The following is a 22,978-nucleotide window of genomic DNA, read 5'->3' on the forward strand; positions in this document are numbered from 1 at the left end:
ACAAGAAAAAGACAAGTGTAATCCAATGGCATATCAAATTACCAATGGCATTTTTCACAGAACTAGAACAAACAATGTTTAAATTTATATGGAAACAGAAAAGACCCCAAAAAGCCAAAACAATCTTGAGAAAGAAGAATGGTACTGGAGGAATCACCTTTCTTGACTTCAGACAATACTACAAAGTTACAGAAATCAACACAGTATGGTAGTGGAACAAAAATAGACACATAGATTAATGAAACAGGATAGAAAGCCTAGAAATAAACCCACACACTTATGGTCAATTAATCTATGACAAAGGAGGCAAGAATATACAATGGAGAAAAGACAGTCTCTTCATTAAAAGGTCCTGGAAGAACTGTACAGTTAAGTGCAAAAGAATGAAATTAGAACACAATAGATAAAAATAAACTCAAAATGGATTAAAGACCTAAATGTAAGACTAGATACTATAAAACTCCTAGAAGAAAACATAGGCAGAACACTCTTTGACATAAATTGCAACAATATGTTTTTGGATCCACCTCCTAGAGTAATGGAAATAAAAACAAAAATAAACAAATGGGACCCAGTTAAACCAAGCTGTTGCACAGTAAAGGAAATCATGAAGAAAACAAAAAGAAAACCAACCAACTAGGAGAAAATATTTGCAAACAATACTTCTGACAAGGGATTAATTTCCAAAATATACAAACAGCTCACACAGCTTAACATAAAAAAAAAAACCCAATCAAAAAATGGACAGAAGACCTAAATAGTCCTAAACAGACATTTCTCCAAAGAAGACATACAGATGGCCAACAGGCATATGAAAAGATGCTCAATATTGCTAAGTATTAGAGAAATGCAAATCAAAACTACAGTGAGGTATCACTTCACACAGGTCAAAATGGACACCATCAAAAAGTCTACAAATAACAAATGCTGGCGAGGTTGTGAGAAAAGGGAACCCTCCTACGCTTTGGTGGGAATGTAAATTGGTGCAGCCACTATGGGAAACAGTATGGAGGTTCCTCAAGAAACTGAAAATAGAGTTACCATATGATCCTGCAATCCCACTCCTGGGCATATATCTGGAAAAAAACTCTAATTAGAAAAGATGTATGCACACCAATGCTCATAGCAGCACTATTTACAATAGCCAAGACATGGAAGCAACCTAAGTGTCCATCAATAGATGAATGGATAAAGAAGATGAAATATTACTCAGCCATAAAAAAGAAAGAAAGAATGCCATTTGCAGCAACATGGATGGACCCAGAGATTATCATACTAAGTGAGGTAAGTCAGACAGAGAAAGACAAATATAACTTACAAGTGGAATCTAAAAAATAGTACAAATGAACTTATTTACAAATCAGAAACAGACTCACAGACACAGAAAACAAACTTATGGTTACCAAAAGGGATAACAGGGCAGGAGGAAGGAGAGGTAGATAAATAAGGAATATAGGATTAACAGATACACATTAGCATATATAAAACAGATAAGCAAGGATTTACAGTATAGCACAGGGAAATATATTCAAGATCTTGTAATAACCTATAATGGAAAAGAATTGGAAAAATATATATATATATATAAAACACACCAAATATAACCAAATCACTTTGCTGAAATCAACTATAGTTCAATAAAAAAATAAAATTTTAAAGAAGTATAGACATACAGTGGATTCACCCTCCCACCTCGTCCCTCACCAGCCAAGTGACCACACCCCCACCTCCAGAGGTAGCCAGTTACTAGTTTCTTGTGCAGCCTTCCAGAGATTTTTGCCTATAAAATACATGTACACACGCCCATTCCCATGTTTCTTCCCCTACCCCCTTTTTTCACATTTAACAATACATCTTGGAGATCTTTCCATATCCATATGCCAAAAAGCTTCCACGTTGTTTTAGGTCACATAATATTCCACTATATGGATGTGACCAGGTTCAGGAGACACCTCAAAATATGGCTCCTTTGGCATACTGACTATTTCAAGCAAATGGAATTTGAGAAACAGCAGGTGCAAGAAGGACTTTCTGACCTTCCCCTGAAACAGGTCATAAGACCCTTATGTGAGAGGTGCCCTCCCTATAGCCAGGGCATGAAAGAAGCATCTTTATCTCTGAAGCCTGAGGGACACTGAGAAGAATCTGAATAACAGGCCTTGCTAAGTTTCCCTTAGTTTTCTACACTTAGCCCATACCTTTCATCTTATCACATTTCCCCATGACTTTCCAGGCTTCATCAAACCTAGCACAAAACCACTCAGGTTTAACTTCTTTGGGTCTTCATTTCCCTATGAAACTTCCCGTGTTGGGTAAAACTTACAAATTTGTATGCTATTCTCTTGTTACAAGGGTCCCAGTTGAGAATTTAGAAGAAGATAAAGCAGTTACTTTTTCCTCCCCACAGATGCATCATGATTTATTATCCTGTGACCTACTGGTGGACAGCTAGACCATACCTCACCAGTTATCATTATAAACAATGCTGCAATGAATAATGTCTTATGTAAATCATTTCATATATATTTCTATGTATCAGTAGGATAAATTCTTGGAAGCAGAACTGCTGGGTCAAAGCATTATTTCAAAACGATAATTTGAAATTATCATTGACCTAATATTTCTTAGCATGAGTTGTCCAGTAATAAAATAGTAGGCTCCTCATTGTCACATGTTTACATGGTGAGAGTTTACAATTCTTACTGACAGTACAGGCACAGAGAGTATAGGCCACTAGAAACTCTAGTCTCTCCCAAACCAGAGCAAATATTATATGTTCGTTAAATTGCAGCTATAGAGACAGTTACAGAAAGATAGAGAAGATGAAAAGGCAGAGGGCTATGTACCAGATGAAGGAACAAGAAAAAACCCCAGAAAAACAACTAAATGAAGTGGAGATAGGCAACCTTCCAGAAAAAGAATTCAGAATAATGATAGTGAAGATGATCCAGGACCTCGGAATAAGAATGGAGGCAAAGATTGAGAAGATGCAAGAAATGATTAACAAAGACCTAGAAGAATTAAAGAACAAACAAACAGAGATGACCAATACAATAACTGAAATGAAAACTACACTAGAAGGAATCAATAGCAGAATAACTGAGGCAGAAGAACGGATAAGTGACCTGGAAGACAGAATGGTGGAATTCACTGCTGCGGAACAGACTAAAGAAAAAAGAATGAAAAGAAATGAAGACAGCCTAAGAGACCTCTGGGACGACATTAAACGCAACAACATTCGCATTATAGGGGTCCCAGAAGGAGAAGAGAGAGAGAAAGGACCAGAGAAAATATTTGAAGAGATTACAGTCGAAAACTTCCCTAAAATGGGAAAGGAAATAGCCACCCAAGTCCAGGAAGCGCAGAGAGTCACATACAGAATAAACCCAAGGAGAAACACGCCGAGACACATAGTAATCAAAGTGGCAAAAATTAAAGACAAAGAAAAATTATTGAAAGCAGCAAGGGAAAAACGACAAATAACATACAAGGGAACTCCCATAAGGTTAACAGCTGATTTCTCAGCAGAAACTCTGCAAGCCAGAAGGGAGTGGCATGATATACTTAAAGTGATGAAAGGGAAGAACCTACAACCAAGATTACTCTACCCGGCAAGGATCTCATTTAGATTTGATGGAGAAATCAAAAGCTTTACAGACAAGCAAAAGCTAAGAGAATTCAGCAACACCAAACCAGCTCTACAACAAATGCTAAAGGAACTTCTCTAAGTGGGAAACACAAGAGAAGAAACGGACCTACAAAAACAAACCCAAAACAATTAAGAAAATGGTCATAGGAACACACATATTGATAATTACCTTAAACGTGAATGGATTAAATGCCCCAACCAAAAGACACAGACTGGCTGAATGGATACAAAAACAAGACCCATATATATGCTGTCTACAAGAGACCCACTTTAGACCTAGGGACACATACAGACTGAAAGTGAGGGGATGGAAAAAGATATTCCATGCAAATGGAAATCAAAAGAAAGCTGGAGTAGCTATACTCATATCAGATAAAATAGACTTTAAAATAAAGAATGTTACAAGAGACAAGGAAGGACACTACATAATGATCCAGGGATCAATCCAAGAAGAAGATATAACAATTATAAATATATATGCACCCAACATAGGAGCACCTCAATACATAAGGCAACTGCTTACAGCTATAAAAGAGGAAATCGACAGTAACACAATAATAGTGGGGGACTTTAACACTTCACTTACACCAATGGACAGATCATCCAAAATGAAAATAAATAAGGAAACAGAAGCTTTAAATGACACAATAGACCAGATAGATTTCATTGATATATATAGGACATTCCATCCAAAAACAGCAGATTACACGTTCTTCTCAAGTGCGCACGGAACATTCTCCAGGATAGATCACATCTTGGGTCACAAATCAAGCCTCAGTAAATTTAAGAAAATTGAAATCATATCAAGCATCTTTTCTGACCACAACGCTATGAGATTAGAAATGAATTACAGGGAAAAAAAACGTAAAAAAGACAAACACATGGAGGCTAAACAATACGTTACTAAATAACCAAGAGATCACTGAGAAAATCAAAGAGGAAATAAAAAAAATACCTAGAGACAAATGACAATGAAAACACGACCACCCAAAACCTATGGGATGCAGCAAAAGCGGTTCTAAGAGGGAAGTTTATAGCTATACAAGCCTACCTAAAGAAACAAGAAAAATCTCAAGTAAACAATCTAACCTTACACCTAAAGAAACTAGAGAAAGAAGAACAAACAAAACCCAAAGTTAGCAGAAGGAAAGAAATCATAAAGATCAGAGCAGAAATAAATGAAATAGAAACAAAGAAAACAATAGCAAAGATCAATAAAACTAAAAGTTGGTTCTTTGAGAAGATAAACAAAATTGATAAGCCATTAGCCAGACTCGTCAAGAAAAAGAGGGAGAGGACTCAAATCAATAAAATCAGAAATGAAAAAGGAGAAGTTACAACAGACACCGCAGAAATACAAAGCATCCTAAGAGACTACTAAAAGCAACTCTATGCCAATAAAATGGACAACCTGGAAGAAATGGACACATTCTTAGAAAGGTATAACCTTCCAAAACTGAATCAGGAAGAAACAGAAAATATGAACAGACCAATCACAAGTAATGAAATTGAAACTGTGATTAAAAATCTTCCAACAAACAAAAGTCCAGGACCAGATGGCTTCACAGGTGAATTCTATCAAACATTTAGAGAAGAGCTAACACCTATCCTTCTCAAACTCTTCCAAAAAATTGCAGAGGAAGGAACACTCCCAAACTCATTCTATGAGGCCACCATCACCCTGATACCAAAACCAGACAAAGACACTACAAAAAAAGAAAATTACAGACCAATATCACTGATGAATATAGATGCAAAAATCCTCAACAAAATACTAGCAAACAGAATCCAACAACACATTAAAAGGATCATACACCACGATCAAGTGGGATTTATCCCAGGGATGCAAGGATTCTTCAATATACGCAAATCAATCAATGTGATACACCATATTAACAAATTGAAGAATAAAAACCATATGATCATCTCAATAGATGCAGAAAAAGCTTTTGACAAAATTCAACACCCATTTCTGATAAAAACTCTCCAGAAAGTGGGCATAGAGGGAACCTACCTCAACATAATAAAGGCCATATACTACAAACCCACAGCAAACATCATTCTCAATGGTGAAAAACTGAAAGCATTTCCTCTAAGATCAGGAACGAGACAAGGATGTCCACTCTCACCACTATTATTCAACATAGTTCTGGAAGTCCTAGCCACGGCAATCAGAGAAGAAAAAGAAATAAAAGGAATACAAATTGGAAAAGAAGAAGTAAAACTGTCACTGTTTGCAGATGACATGATACTATACATAGAGAATCCTAAAACTGCCACCAGAAAACTGCTAGAGCTAATTAATGAATATGGTAAAGTTGCAGGATACAAAATTAATGCACAGAAATCTCTTGCATTCCTATACACTAATGATGAAAAATCTGAAAGAGAAATTATGGAAACACTCCCATTTACCATTGCAATAAAAAGAATAAAATACCTAGGAATAAACCTACCTAGGGAGACAAAAGACCTGTATGCAGAAAACTATAAGACACTGATGAAAGAAATTAAAGATGATACCAACAGATGGAGAGATATACCATGTTCTTGGATTGGAAGAATCAACGTTGTGAAAATGAGTATACTACCCAAAGCAATCTACAGATTCAATGCAATCCCTATCAAATTACCAATGGCATTTTTTACGGAGCTAGAACAAATCATCTTAAAATTTGTATGGAGACACAAAAGACCCCGAATAGCCAAAGCAGTCTTGAGGCAAAAAAATGGAGCTGGAGGAATCAGACTCCCTGACTTCAGACTATACTACAAATCTACAGTAATCAAGACAATATGGTACTGGCACAAAAACAGAAACATAGATCAATGGAACAAGATAGAAAGCCCAGAGATAAACCCACGCACCTATGGTCAACTAATCTATGACAAAGGAGGCAAAGATATACAATGGAGAAAAGACAGTCTCTTCAATAAGTGGTGCTGGGAAAACTGGACAGCTACATGTAAAAGAATGAAATTAGAATACTCCCTAACACCATACACAAAAATAAACTCAAAATGGATTAGAGACCTAAATATAAGACTGGACACTATAAAACTCTTAGAGGAAAACATAGGAAGAACACTCTTTGACATAAATCACAGCAAGATCTTTTTTGATCCACCTCCTAGAGTAATGGAAATAAAAACAAAAATAAACAAGTGGGACCTAATGAAACTTCAAAGCTTTTGCACAGCAAAGGAAAACATAAACAAGACGAAAAGACAACCCTCAGAATGGGAGAAAATACTTGTAAATGAATCAACGGACAAAGGATTAATCTCCAAAATATATAAACAGCTCATTCAGCTCAATATCAAAGAAACAAACACCCCAATCCAAAAATGGGCAGAAGACCTAAATAGACATTTCTCCAAAGAAGACATACAGATGGCCACGAAGCACATGAAAAGATGCTCAACATCACTAATTATTAGAGAAATGCAAATCAAAACTACAATGAGGTATCACCTCACTCCTGTTAGAATGGGCATCATCAGAAAATCTACAAACAACAAATGCTGGAGAGGGTGTGGAGAAAAGGGAACCCTCTTGCACTGTTGGTGCGAATGTATATTGATACAGCCACTATGGAGAACAATATGGAGGTTCCTTAAAAAACTAAAAATAGAATTACCATATGACCCAGCAATCCCACTACTGGGCATATACCCAGAGAAAACCGTAATTCAAAAAGACACATGCACCCGAATGTTCATTGCAGCACTATTTACAATAGCCAGGTCATGGAAGCAACCTAAATGCCCATCAACAGATGAATGGATAAAGAAGTTGTGGTACATATATACAATGGAATATTACTCAGCCATAAAAAGGAACGAAATTGAGTCATTTGTTGAGACGTGGATGGATCTAGAGACTGTCATACAGAGTGAAGTAAGTCAGAAAGAGAAAAACAAATATCGTATATTAATGCATGTATGTGGAACCTAGAAAAATGGTACAGATGAGCCAGTTTGCAGGGCAGAAGTTGAGACACAGATGTAGAGAATGGACATATGGACACCAAGGGGGGAAAACTGCGGTGAGGTGGGGACGGTGGTGTGCTGAATCGGGCGATTGGGATTGACATGTATACACTGATGTGTATAAAATTGATGCCTAATAAGAACCTGCAGTATAAAAAAAACAAACAAAACAACTAATACTAAACTTTCATTGGGTTATTTGTATGGAAATATGTTAATATAAATGTTTCAGACATTACATGAAATTTCTAAAAATCTTATATTTGTATTTGTATGGAAATATGTATGGAAATATGTTAATATAAATGTTTCAGACATTACATGAAATTTCTAAAAATCTTATATTTGTATTTGTATGGAAATATGTATGGAAATATGTTAATATAAATGTTTCAGACATTACATGAAATTTCTAAAAATCTTACATGTTCTGGTATAATGTTATAAGTAATAATCCTAGTTATTACTTTAAAATGTATATCTCAGAAATAACTAATTTTCTTGTCAACTGCATTATTATGAACTTTCATCAAATCTTTAACCGTGGTCATTTTTAAGTCTTTTGTCATTTACAGACAGTTCTGGGTGTACTCTGATGATTTTGCAAATATGTCCCTATAAAAGGGTTTCATCTTCAAGAAATTCATGGAAAAGACTCTGACAAGTACAGGTTTCTGGTAACTGACTGTACTGCTGAACTGAATGAATAAGCATTTTCAGAACTCTAATGAAAAACTGATGAACTCATAAAAGTGCTAACAAAATATCAAGATGAAAAAAAAATTAATTACATGGGACTGAGTGAACTGATGAGGATGAGTATAATTTCTGTGACTTTCTGTCTGAATCAAAAAAAAAAAAATCCCACAAGGACTCAGAGGCAAAGAATATACAAATCAATTTTCACTGCAAAGTAAAGGAGCTGTTACAGTGGAGGATTACTGGACTGAATGTCAATATTATGACATAGTATGAGTGTGTTTCATGTTTGGTAATTGCAATCATTGTTGCTTTTGTTGTGGTCATCCATGTACAATGCCTGGTGTCAGTCTATTTATCTCTTGTAAAAATAAAATACAGTGTGTGTGTGTGAAAAAAAAAAAAAAAACCATAAGAAGAAATCAAATTTAACAAGCTAGATAAAAACAAGATCACCAGATAAATTCAAATAAGAAACATTAATTTAGTGTAAAAGTGGTAAAATTTTGCTGAAACTAAGTAGCCAATGTTGGATTTAATTACAATTTATACATGTAATTATAAAAGCATAAGATGCTTTTATGTATTTTATGTCTCAATTGTTGACCTAAATATTTGATTTTGAGCATGATGGACAGTCCTTTGATTCACAATCATTATCATTACCATAATTTTTCCTTCTGTCAGGTTACTCAGTTGAAACCATCAGTTGATTATTTTAATTGGTCCAACTCATCTAAAAATGGTTTTCTCCAAAATATAATATTGATAATTATTTTTTTAAAAAGCTCCTAACAAAAGTCCTTCATGGAGAATATTTGCAAGCTGATATGTCATATAAACACACACACACAAACACATCTGTCAATAATCTGAAAAAAGTGACTGCTTTGCCTAGCTTCTTTTGAGTTCAACCTATGATACCAAGAGACCTGTAATGACTCAGTTTTCTCTCTACTTTCCTCTATTTGAACTATTGTAAAGCTTCATTTATACCGGTGCCATGATTCATTTGGCTTTCACTTTGCATGAGTGCATCATTTGTGTATTAAGTCAGCCAGCTCAGTTCTTTTTTCATCAGCCTGTGACAATTAAAGTAGCATGGTTATTTTTATGATGGAAAGTCAAAATTAATTTATTAAATAAAGACATAAATCTCAAAAAAAAAAAAAAAGAAAGTTGGATCATCACAGGCCATTAAGACTTTTGCATTTTAAGTTATATTTCTTTTTGTTTGTTTTCCATGCCTCTAAACCCAATTTGTCTTCTTTTTCCCCTTTGCTGTCATAATTTATTCAACAGTAGATATTAAGTTTCTTACAGCATTTCCTTTACAGTAGGTTGAACTCTTAAGGCTTTTGTCATTTTAAGCCACTATTTAAAAACAAAAAAAGATGTGAGTAAAGTCTCTAAAACAGTTTAAGAGGGTTTGTAAATTGATACAGCCACTATGGAGAACAGTATGGAGGTTCCTTAAAAAACTAAAAACAGAACTACCATACGACCCAGCAATCCCACTACTGGGCATATACCCTGAGAAAACCATAATTCAGAAAGAGTCATGTACCACAATGTTCATTGCAGCTCTATTTACAATAGCCAGGCCACGGAAGCAACCTAAGTGTCCATCGACAGATGAATGGATAAAGAAGATGTGGCACATATATACAACGGAATATTACTCAGCCATAAAAAGAAACGAAATTGAGTTATTTGCAGTGAGGTGGATGGACCTAGAGACTGTCATACAGAGTGAAGTAAGTCAGAAAGAGAAAAACAAATACTGTATGCTAACAAATATATATGGAATCTAAAAAAAAAAAGGTTCTGAAGAACCTAGGGGCAGGACAGGAATAAAAACACAGATGTAGAGAATGGACTTGAGGACATGGGGAGGAGGAAGGGTATGTTGGGACGAAGTGAGAGAGTGGCATGGACATATATACACTACCAAATGTAAAATAGATAGCTAGTGGGAAGCAGCCGCATAGCACAGGGAGATCAGCTCGGTGCTTTGTGTCCCCCAGAGGGGTGGGATAGGGAGGGTGGGAGGGAGACACAAGAGGGAGGAGATATGGGAATATATGTATGCCTATGGCTGATTTACTTTGTTATACAGCAGCAACTAACACAACATTGTAAAGCAATTATAGTCCAATAATGATGCTAAAAAATAAATAAATAAATAAAACAGTTTAAGAAAAACACCTTGAAGAATTTGACTTCAGTAGCTTTTACTTTGACAGGATTTTCTTAGCATCTGCTAAAAGAGTTTAACAAACAGTATCTCTATTGTGAGCTAAATTAATTTCTAATAAGGGGGCAGGAAGTGTTTAATGACTGAAATATGAAAGGGATACTTAAAAAAATATATATATATATATAAATTGCAGCTATAGAAAATAATGATGGTCTCTTATAACTGCTGTTTTAGAAACAAATATGTACAGCATTATACAGAATATAAAGCTGAAAATGAGAATACTAGATTAGAAAGAAAATGTTTTTTCAATCTATTAACAAAAGATAAACTGAGCATCTTCAATGCTTCGAAGTCTCATGGGGAAATACAACAACTCTAAAATCTGCTTTTTGGAAATAAGACAGCATGAAGGAAATTTCAATATCGATTTGACACAACTGAGTCAAATGAACACGTGGTCACTGTGGCTGGAAATGAGCATCATGGAAAGGAAGGGAGAGAAGGTGAAGTTTTTCCAAATCAAAAGAGGAAATGATTGTATGGAAATATGTTAATATAAATGTTTCAGACATTACATGAAATTTCTAAAAATCTTATATGTTCTGGTATAATGTTATGTCATAATTCTATTATTACTTTAAAATGTATATCTCAGAAATAAAAAAAAAAGAGGAAATGAACAAGATATAGTGGTAAGGTCTGAGGAGATCATTTTGGTTGAAAGAAACAATTCACATTAAGGGTCAATGCAAGGTTTGTTTTTATCTATGCAATTGAAAGTTAAATTAGAAAACGAAATTAAACATTTTTCCCCTCAATTCTTTTCCAGACTATTCCTAATCAACCTCCTCTCTACCATCTCCTAATAGGTTTCTACTTATTTAAGAAAACAAAATAAAACACCTTTCATTCTTTCTGCACAACTTTTTTTCTGACTATAAAAGCAATACATTTTTAAAATAAACATTTATTGGTCTATTATAGTAATTTCTTCTGTAAATAGTGTATGTCCTTTGCCCACATTTCTATTGTCAGTATTTTCTTACCAGTTTATAACAGTGCTTTATATATTAAGATTGCATTCTGTTCTGTACTTATCCTATCCTGCCCCTCTCTCTCACCCCTCTTCACCTCCTAAAACTCTTCCATTGGGCCCTCTTCAACTCATGGTCTACCATTGTCGAAATTTTCTAAATCCTCAATTCCTTAACATCTCCTTCAGATATTTGCTCTAGAGAATCTTGAATCCCAGATAGTTTCCCCGTAGCTCTTTTTTTCTCCCACGAGTGGGAGAAAGCTTCCTTGCTCTTTGCTGCCGCTTCCAGACTGTCCCTCCTTCCTGAAAGGAAGCTTCGGCTCTCGTGCCATTGGGTTATACTCCCACCACCCGTCACCACTGCCCCCACCATTCCCTTTCGTTTTTCACTCACTGTAAATGCTGGCTCACTGTCGCTCTCTCCAATACTCTTCCTGTCATAACTCCTGGTGACCTCAACACACATGAAATTACACTGTGATCTCTCCATTCCTTGAACTCTTTTCCTCCAGTGATTTTTGTCCTCCACTCTTCTTTACCTATTCACTTCCACGCCCTAGGTCTTTTATTACCAGTAGGTGCAAGCCCTCCATTGTCTCAGCTGTGTGTATCTCTTTCTCTATCACTTCTTTCTAGCTTGCTCCTTCTAACACCTAATAACAGCTCCTCTGAGACTTTTAATCCATTGTTCCTACCAGCTTTTCACTGTCTCTCAGCTTTTGATTTCCTATCTCCCGCTTACCCAGCCTTAGTAAGCCTGAATTCCGTGGTCCGTAAATACAATGTCGTCTTTCATACACCCTCAACTCCCTGGTCCCTCTCTCACTTCACTGTACTGGCTCTAATTCTTGCCACTATTCTTCCGATCTACTCTTGACTATTTTACACCATCTTGCCTTTCCTCAAATCTCTGACACCTGCTCCCACATCCCCACGTTTAGCTGATGACTTCAATTTCTCTTTAATTATGAAATTAAAAGCACCTGTAATCAGATATAGAGAACAGACTTCTGGTTGCCAAGGGGGAGGGACAGATGGGGGTTTGGGATTAGCAGATGCAAACTATTATATAGAATGGATAAACAAAAAGGTCCTACTGAATAACACAGGGAACTATATTCAATATCCTATAATAAACCATAATGGAAAAGAATATAAAAAAAAAGTATGTATAACTGAATCACTTTGCTGTACAGCAGAAATTGACACAACATTGTAAATCAACTATACTTCAATTAAAATAAATTTAAAAAAAGCATCTGTAATCACATGTACTACACTCCATCCTGTTATTAAAGATCTTCTCTGTCCAATACAGTAGCCACTAACCACACACAGCTAGTGAGCGCTTGAAATGTAACGAGAGAAACGTAATTCCTAATTTTATTTAATTTTAATTAATTAAAAAATTTAAACTGAAGCAAGATAAACATTAACTTTAGTGTTTTGGTAGGACTACATTTTCCATTTTTTTAAAAAAATAAATTTATTTTTTAAAATTTATTTTTGGCTGCATTGGGTCTTCATTGCAGTGGCTTCTCTTGTTGCAGAGCATGGGCTCTAGGTGCCCAGGCTTCAGGAGTCGTGGCTTGCGGGCTCTAGAGCACAGGCTCAATAGTTGTGGTGCATAGGCTTAGTTGCTCTGCGGCATGTGGGATCTTCCTGGACCAGGGCTCGAACCCATGTCCCCTGCGTTGGCAGGCAGATTCTTAACCACTGCACCACCAGGGAAGCGCCTACATTTTCCATTTTAATGGTGGAAAATTTAGCATCCAAACTAAGATGTGCTTTAAGTGTAAAATACAAACCTGATTTTGAAGATCTAGTATGAGAAAAGAATGTAAATATCTTACACATCACGTTTATAAGATTACATGTTGAAATATTTTTGACACACCTAGTTAAATAAAATATTTTAATAAAATTAATTTCATCTGCTTTTTACTTTTTTTAATGTGGCCACTTAGAAACTTTTAAGTTACATATGTGGTTGGCATTTTATTTCTACTGGACAACGCTATTACCGATTAACTATGTTCCTAAGACCAAACAATTGAACACGAAACTCATCACCTCTTGCCTACACAGGGGTACAGCTCCAGCAATTCTTCCCTCTCCTACATCATCCATTTTCCCCACTTTACAGAATCTTTCCCTTTAACACAAAAACATGCAGTTACTCCTGTCACGTTAAAAAAAAAATAACACATAACACCCACTCTTAACCCACCTCCTCTCCAGCTATTGACCCATTTTTCTGCTCCCCTTTGCGGCAAAACGTTTTCAAAGGCTTGTCTATATTCGTAGTCTCCAATTTCTTTCCTCCTATTCCGTCGTGAACGCTATCGCACCCACCACGCCATCGAAACGGCTATGATCGAGGTCCCAACAATTTCCACTCTGCTAAACCCAACAGGCAATTCTCAGCTCTTCTTTTAATTGACTTTGAGGAGAGAGTTGCCCGCTCCCTGCTCTTGGAGCCCTTCCGGGCCACCACGCTCTCCTCCCTCGCTCTGCTTCTTTCAAGTCTCCTTTGCTCGGCTCTCTTAACATTGAAGGCTCTGGGGCCTCATTCCTCGGACACCTTCTCTCCCCACCTACACTCCTTATAAATTGGCGTCAATCTGTAGCTTTCAATGCCAGTCAGCTCTAAGCTTACGAATACCAAATTTACATCTGCAGCTCGGCCCCTCCCTGAAGCAGGCCGGAGGAGGGAAGTGGGCAGAGGGAAAACCCTGAGACGGGTCTGCACTGGGCGCTACAGCTGGCAGAATAGTGGGGGACCCGTGGGTTTGGAGGTTCAGAGGAGAGGGGGAGGAGGGTATAAGGGCGTGGCCCAGACCTGCCGGACTGTCCGCAGCAGAGCGCCGAGCGTGGAGACCGCCATGTTGTCCGCCGCAAATGTCAAACCGCTGCAACTTTATTGACGCTGACGGATACAGCGAGGACACGAGGGGCGGGACCTGGGCCGCAGGGGGCGGGGCGGCAGGAGGGTCTTTAGCGTACAGGAAGGAGGGGGTAGTTAATTGGATGTACGTTCTCGCGGTATTCAACGGAATATGGGCAAATTAATTGTCTGAGAATGGGGCTGTGATACTGATAGTGGAGTCTGACTGTCCTTACCTATTCCTCGTTTCCTGAGCGCTTTACACACCCTCTTAAATTACCTTTGTCCTCACCCACCTCCTTTTCCACCCTCCCCTACTTAGCAGTACATTGTTACCAATTTCTCTTGCCCCAAATTCTTCTCGCTCAACCTACTTGTCCTGTATCCTCCATTAGTTTAGGATGCTACTTGCCAGAAACCTACAAGTATGGACAGCTCCTCCTTCTCTGTCCTCCTTCCTGTGGATTTTGCAAATCTCTCCTTCTCTCTGCTATAAAGGTCATAGTGATCATGCTGAGAATGGCAATGCTATAGTTCCCATTTATAAAAAATATATATTTAAAAATATGTATATTGTGTATTGGAGCTTTAGGTGAAAAGCTCTTAAAATATTTTGGGGTTTTTTTTCGGGGGCGGGGCTGGGGCGGGGAGCATTGCCATTTAAAAATTGCTGTTTTTAGTCTGTAGTACAGGGTACTTTCAGTTCATCTTCATAGCAAATGTCCTTGGTCTGGAATGAACCCTTTGTGGGGCCTCTTTACTTTGTGTGGATGTAAGGCAAGTACTACCCACCTACCATCCTGGTAGAAGAGTATCGAGGAGTATATATCAGCTTGGCAAAGACCTGTATTTTAGATGTGCTGATTGATGAAGTGAGGAGATGCCCCTGTGTGCTATTTGCAGCTACATTATTGGGCAGGAGTCTTCTGGGAAGGGAAGCTGAGTGCTGACTCCTTTCTCTAGAGAGAGATTAAAGTTTATTGGAACATGAGTAATGAACTGGGGAGGGACTGATTGAGGCCAGCTGGCAGGAAAGGACAGCATAAGCCCCTGTCATGGTAGAATCAGAAAATTCCTGGACCAGTGTCAGGCAGGCATCTAGTCCTAATTCTAGCCCATGTAATACCTCTGCACAGTTGAGGGTTATCTTCTGCAATTGTATTCTATTACAAGTTAATCACTAAAGAGATGTTACCTATAAGTTTAAATTATACGTAATGGTGCATTTCTGGGAACCCTGCCTCCTAGGTAATGAGCATTAAGCTAAAATACCTTTATTTAGCTCATGGGAAACATCCTGACCAGGCCCACCTGTGAATGGCTGCAGGAAGGAAGAAATTAACTCATCCCCTCCGGAGTCTGGCCGGAACCAAGACTTTACCCTCTCCCCTTTTAGTATAAAAGAAGCCTGAATTCTAACTCTGGGAAGGTGGTTCTTTGGGACACTAGTCCACCATTGTCTCTGTCTGCCGGCTTTCCGAATAAAGTCACTATTCCTTGTCCCAACAACTTGTCTCTTGATTTATTGGCCTGTCGTGTGGTGGGCAGTATGAGCTTAGACTCGGTAACACAATTAGCTCACAAAGTAGGTGAGTCAGCTTTATACACAGCAGCCTTTTGTTTTCTTTCTGTAAAACTAGTTCTGAAAGCATCTTTAAACAGCATTGTAACTTTAAAAAAATTGTGGTAAAATATACATAACATAAAATTTACCATCTTAACCATTTTTAAGTGTACAGTTCAGTGGCATTACGTACATTCACGCTGTTGTACAACCATCACCACCATCAATCTCCAGAACATCTTTATCTTCCCAACTGAAACTCTGTACCCATTAATCTGTAAGTTCCCCTTCTGCCTGCGTCCCAGCCCCTGGCAACCACCATTCTGCTTTCTGTCTCTATGAATTTGACTACTCTCTATATATCTTTTATAAGTGGAATCATACACTTGTTCTTCTGTGTCTGGCTTCTTTCACTTAACATAACGTCTTCAAGTTTCATCCTTGTTGTAGCATGCTTCAATACATCCTTACTTTTTATGACTGAATAATACTCCATTGTGTGGATGTACAACATTTTGTTTCTTTATTCATCTGTCGATAGACACTTGTTTTGCTTCTACCTTTTGGCTATTGTGAATAATGCTACTATGAATATGTATGTACAAATATCTTAAACAGTATTAGTATGTTATTAGGCTGTTTTTCTTTGAAGAGATTAAAGCAATTTAATGGCTGGTAAGATAGGAAGCTCTGAGATGGTAAGAGAAGACTCCAGGATCTTCTTTAATTAATTGTGTTCGTTTTGTAAAACAGCCCAAGAATTTTCCCCCAATGCACCCTCCTCCATTAGTGTGTGGGGAAGCCTGGCAAAGCCTAAAGAAGAATCACTTTTCCTTGTGTTCTCCCAAAAAAGTCTATGATTCTCCCTGGCCATTTGATGGAAAGTGGGGAAGGCTGTTGGCCTTACTGTCCTGGAATTCTAAGATCAGGAGAAACATGAGCATTCATTCATTTATTCATTCAAGAAACATGTATTAAATGCCTGTCATGTACCATGGTGCATGTGTGTGAGGCGCAGTGACAGAAAGAAATCCCTTCCCTTCTGATGCAGTTGGGCATTATTTAGATGTAGGTGGAGATATTCAGCATTGCCAGGTATGTTGCCTTTGGTTTTTCAGATAGTCCTTCCCTTGGAGGCTTAAAGGTTATTTTTTGGGTAGACAGATTAAAAGTTAATTGTTAAACATTTTGAGATTTGATTGTGAGAGACTGTTGTAGTTACCATATTGATTCTTGGTATAATAAAATAAGAGGAACCATTGTACAGGTGATGAAATTGAGGCACAGAGAGGTTAGATGACTTGCCAAGCTTACAGAACTAGTCCCAGACCAAGACCTACAGCCTTAATCCCCGCTCAACACTGTCCTCTGGAGAAGCAACAGCTCCAGGACAGCTCCTGACTGCTGTCATGGGATCCTTACTTATAAAACATACCAATTGGCAAAAGTATAGGTTTCTTGCCATTTCAATAAAAATCCTCAATGCAAATTTTCTTAAAATACTACTAAAATGTATATAAAAGATTAAGTGGGATGGGAAAGAGGTAGAAAGCTGTGAAATTTTCAAAGAGGAAAAATAATGAATAGTCTTGCTCTACCAGATTATAAAATGCCATATATTATAAAGCCATAGTGATTGAACTAGTGTGATACTGATGCCAAAATCAACAGACAGGTATATGAACTAGATTAGTTAGGTCAGAAAGAAACCCCAGTGTAATTACAATTTGTTATATCTTAAAGGAAGCATAAGATCACTGAACAAGTGGTACTGGAACAATTGGTTAAAGAACTGGGAAAAACTGTTTTAATTATATCTTTACTTCTTACCATTTATCAAAATAAATTTTAGATAAAGAGTTAAATGCTAACAATGCCTTGAAAAAGAAGAAAAGATAGGTGAACAAATTTTATTTAATTTATTATTATTTTTTTAAATTTTATTTTATTTTTCTCTATATAGCAGGTTCTTATTAGGTGAACATATTTTAAAACTTAAATCCCAGTAGGCAAGTCTCAGAATGTCTAATAACATTACAAGTATCCAACCTCATTAGTTTCCAAGAGAATGCAAATTAAAACAATGACAATTTAACCTAGCAAATTAACAAAGGTTAAAAAAAAAGTTTGGTGTTGTTATGGGTATAGGGAAATGGGAGACTTCATCTAGTGGCAGAAAAATAAATTGGTATAACTTGTCTACAAAGCAATTTGGCAAGGTTCTTTTCAAAGTTTTTATCTATTGACCTAGTTATGGCACTTTTAGGAATCTATACCAAGGAAATACTGGGAAACTCTAAAATTTATATACAAGGACACATACCCTGGGATTATTATTATTATTTATAATAGGAACAAATAAATAACTTAAAAGTCTAACAGTAGGGGGAGAGCTAAATGAATTAAGAAATAACATGTTATAATTCTAGTTTAAAAAATCTGATGGGTTCCAAAATTTAAATACATATATTTAAAGATACAGGTATATTTGTAGGTTAGATAGACAGATAGAAAAAAGATGAAGAAGGAAATACACTCAGATACTGAAAGTAATAGGTTGAGTGACCAGACTACTGGCGATATTTATGTTTTAAAATTTTTTTCAATTTCCTTATCACGTATAGATTTTACTTTTAGACTCACAAAAATGTTGAAGTTGATTTAAAAATATTAACTGGAATTTCCCTGGTGGTCCAGTTTTAAAACTCTGTGCTCCCGATGCAGGGGGCCCGGGTTCAATTTCTGGTCAGGGAACTAGATCCCGCATGCCACAACTAAGAGCCTGCATGCCACAACTAAGAGCCTGCATGCCACAACTAAAGATCCTGCATGCCACAACGAAGATCTCACGTGCAGCAACGAAGATCCCGCATGCAGCAACTAAGACCCGGTGCAGCCAAGAAGAAAAAAAAAATTAACCTGTTCTTGTCTTTTTATGCCTCTGTTATTTCACCTAAAATATTTGAAAAATGTGTTTCTCAGAGGGCATGAAGGAAAAGGTCACGACCTGGCCCCAGTCAATAGCCTATGCTAACCCTTGGGGACAGGCACAGTCAGAACCCTGGACAAAGCAGGAAGAAATGAAGAATCCAGGGATGCTTGCTGCCTTCCTATTTAGTACTAGTCATTCACTCTCCCTTTGGGTTTCATGTCTCTGGCTCCTCTGTGTCTACCATCAAATAAGTTGTTCCTTTGGTGTCTAGTCTATACCTAAGACAGGACTGATCATGTCCTTTGCCTCTCTGTTTTGGGGGAGGATTATTTAATTACTCCTTTTTATTGTTTTGTAAATGGTAAATAACAGGGTTAACTTGGCTGCAGCCCTTCGAGTCGCAGAGTAAGAATATTGACTTGGTGATATGCCTGTCTATGCCTGTCCCTAGAGACCTTGTCTGGCCCAGGCTGACTCAGCAACTTCCTAGGACCTGAATACCCTCCCTGCTTTACCCCTGCAGTTCTTCCCATCCACGATGTTCCCCCGGAGGGGCCTCCAGGGCCAGGCCTCCCCCACGTGGAAAGCTGGATATGGTTTGACTCAAAAGAACCAGACTTCTTGGGCTTGTGGTGGTCTGTGTGTGGGGACAGACAAGAGGAAAAACAAAGAGGAGGAAGGTGGGAGAGGAGAAAAAGAACGTGTTGGAGGGAGAGAGAAAGGCACAGACACACACAGACACACACGGACACACACACAAGCATTTTCAGCCCTGGCTCTGAAATAGTGTGTATGGATAGTCTGCCTTCATTAAACACCACCAGCTGAAAAGTAATCCTATTGCTGTACCAGCTTGGCCCTGGAGTGTGGTGGCCTTAGCACTTCTTTCTAGAAGCAGCTGCCGTGGCCCCGGCCTGGAAGTCTCCTCCTAGAGCTGTGTGTAGTTCATGGAATTGAACACAACGTGGCAGTAGCGGCACATCTGAGCTCCAACACCTGCCAGCAAGCTGTGCCCCCCACACGCCTGTCCTCCAAGTAAGTTGATGACAGGTTGCCTATCATCAGGTACGACCTGTGTTTGCCACTGAGTTTGCCTCTTTTGTAGGACTCAAGAGCAGGACAGGCTACATGATTTGTAGGGCTCAGTGCAAAATTAAAATGTAGGGCCCTTTGTTCATAAAGCAGGAAAAAGCTGCTGTTAAAGGTAGTAAAATATCAAGTGGAGCTCAGGTGCAGTGAGATAGCCCCTCGGGCTTACTTCAGGCACATCTCACTTCTTGCTCTGGGTCGTCTCTGAGGTTGATGTGGGACACCTGAGGAACCAAGGGGCAGCTCAGCACCCACACATGCACGGCCACCAAGTGCAGGGCTGTGGATGCCCTTGGGAAACCCTGAACCAACCGGCAGTGGAAGCCTACGGATAATGTGCTTCCTGTGACTCCTGGAAGGTCTCAGCGATAGAAACACCTGTCACCAATGCAGTAACACATCCTTGTGTTGCCTTTTCCCCCTTTCTTGGTCACCATCCTCACCCCTCACTCCTGCTCCCTGGGGTTGCTGCCCAGATCAACTACTTGCACGTAAACCTCTGTCACGGAGTCTGCTTCTGCAGGTGGTGGGTGCGTAGGGGAACTCAGGCTAAGACAAAAATATCCCATCCAACAGATCGTCCAAATCTTGCTGATTCTACTTCGAATTGTCTTTTTCGTTTTCCCCTCTCCTACTCCTGCTCCTTTGGTCAGACCCTCTTTATCTCTGCCCGAACTAGTATTAAGTGTATTCCTAATTGCTCTTTTTTCCTCCTTTTTAAAACGTAACCCATCTCCTTCCCCTGCAAGACCTCCACACTTTTCTGCTGCTAGAGTGAACTTTCTAAAACACTGCAACGACTCACTTTTGGTAGCTCCCTTTCTCCTGCAAAACGAAGTCCAGCCCTCTGCAACTCCCTTTCTATCCCCACAAGAGCCCCTAGCCACACCAGATTACGCCCTTCCAAGGTTCCCCTTGGTGGCTCTTCCTCATGAAGACTTTATTTCAGGCAACCTTTCCATCCAGTTCTGTTTAGTTCACCAAATGCTTAACTGAATGCCAGGCACACAGTAGTTTCTGCCATTCGAGAGGTGAGGAGCCCACGACAAGATGGATGGGTCGGGGGGAGATGCTACACGTTACTGGGGTTAGCACAGGACATGTCACGTGTGGACACAATCCCACGTAGAGGCTTTTAGCTAGTCCACCCCAGTGGAGAGGACTGAAAATACTTTTGCACCAGGCCAGAACCACTGCTGGGGTTTTGGTAAGGAGATAGGAAATTTTGCGTTCGTAGAACTTGAGATCTTGTGGAAAAACAAGGCTCTGAGCTGGGGCAAATATATGAAAAGCCTTTTGATTTTTACATTAATCATAAAGACTGATATCTAAATAAAGGCGATGCGATCACTATCTTGCACATTTTAAGTTAATAGTAGCGGATGTGGTACTCAGTTTCCACTTACCATCCCTGACTCAAAAAAATATGTTACATTTTCTTCCCAGCAGTTCCAAGGAGATGCTTGCATATTTGTTTTGATTTGTTGCAGATAATATGCATACAAAGGGGCTTTTCTTTTCTGAGTCTCATGTTCCATCCCCATATTCGGTATCTTCCTGACTCGAGGACTTGGAATTGTTGATTTTCCACCTCCCTCGTTCTGCCTGCAGGCCGCTGGATACGGTGTGCAGGTTGGCACTGGCTAAGGAGGTGACGGCCCCCTGGTTTTGCCAGGCCTGGCTCCCTGGCTCGTAGCTGCATTGCTTTTCTTTAATTCTGCTATGATTCAGAGATGTCAAGTAAGTTGGTGCTTGAGATAGATATGGTTTAAGGTAATCTTATTTAACCAATGAGACACAGCTCAGCAGTTCATTCCCAACCCTTCCATCCAGCTCCCAGGATTTATAACCTCAGTCATGGCCTTGGTATCTGCATGCAGAAGCACCTACTACCAACTCCTCTTTCGATCTTAGCTACCTACCTCCTTCCTCTTGGGCTAATTCCCCATTCCAAGGACCTGGTTTACTTTTCTTCATTGTATTCATTTCCTGTGGCTGCCACAACAAATTGCCCCAAACTGGGTGACTTAAAACAATAGAAATGTATTCTCTCACAGGTCTGGAGGCCAGAAGTCCAAAACCAAATGTCAGGAGGGCCACACTCCCTCAAAGGGCTCTAGGGGAGGCTCCTTCCTCCTCTGGCTTCTGGTGACCCCTGGCGCTCCTTGGTTTGCAGCATCATTATTCCAACCTCTGCTCCTTGCTGTCTTTCCTGTGTGGTCTTTGCGCACTCTCTGCCTCTTATGAGAACATTCTCATTTGAATGTAGGTCGTTTGAATGGTCTCATCTCAGCCCTGAACCTTAATTACATCTGCAAAGACCCTATTTTCAAATACAGTCACATTCTGAGGTTTTGGGTCGACATGAATTTTGGGGGGGACACTATTCAACCCACTACACTCATCAGCTTTATCAAGATGGCAGTGCAGCACGTCTACTTCTAATGCTCTTTCCAGTCTCATTTCCAAGTTCCTCTTTTCCTATCTGACTCCGTTAGGAGTGACTCGTAGTTTGTGCACTGCAGATTCAGCCATCCTGACTTTCTAAAGAGATATCCAAAGGTAAGCACCTATTTACTAGAATTTCTCACGGGGAGAAGTCAAGGTTAGGGAGGGTGGGACTGATAGACTCACATATAGCTCTTTCAATACCGTACTTGGTTGACATGTTTTATTAATTTGTATTAATTTCCCCTACTTATTTGAAGTTCCTGAAGGCAACACGTTGTTTTCAACTTAATACCCAAGTTCCTAGCAGAATGTCTAGTAATGTAGTAGGTGTTCATAAATATTTCTTGGATCGAAATTATTCATACTCTTATATTTGACCATGTCCTAACCAGACACTGTCAGTCTGAATGGGAAAGGACTGGACTGGCACAAAATTCTCCCTTCATGGTTCGTGGGATTCCCTTCAAGTTCAGCC

General features: G+C 38.7%; 1 protein-coding gene across 1 annotated transcript in view; it reads right to left on the reverse strand.

The window, feature by feature from the left end:
* The window catches only part of MRPS14 (mitochondrial ribosomal protein S14), a 28,590-nt gene extending 14,099 nt beyond the window's left edge, over nt 1–14,491 (reverse strand). The window contains exon 1 of the mRNA XM_059936912.1: nt 14,423–14,491. Coding sequence (XP_059792895.1) covers nt 14,423–14,467 — 45 coding nt within the window. The 5' untranslated portion in view covers nt 14,468–14,491. The remainder of the gene's footprint in view (nt 1–14,422) is intronic.
* Between the last annotated feature and the right edge of the window lie 8,487 nt (nt 14,492–22,978).

Source organism: Balaenoptera ricei, chromosome 1 (assembly GCF_028023285.1).
Source record: "Balaenoptera ricei isolate mBalRic1 chromosome 1, mBalRic1.hap2, whole genome shotgun sequence".
In the NCBI taxonomy this organism is placed as follows: Eukaryota; Metazoa; Chordata; class Mammalia; order Artiodactyla; family Balaenopteridae; genus Balaenoptera; species Balaenoptera ricei.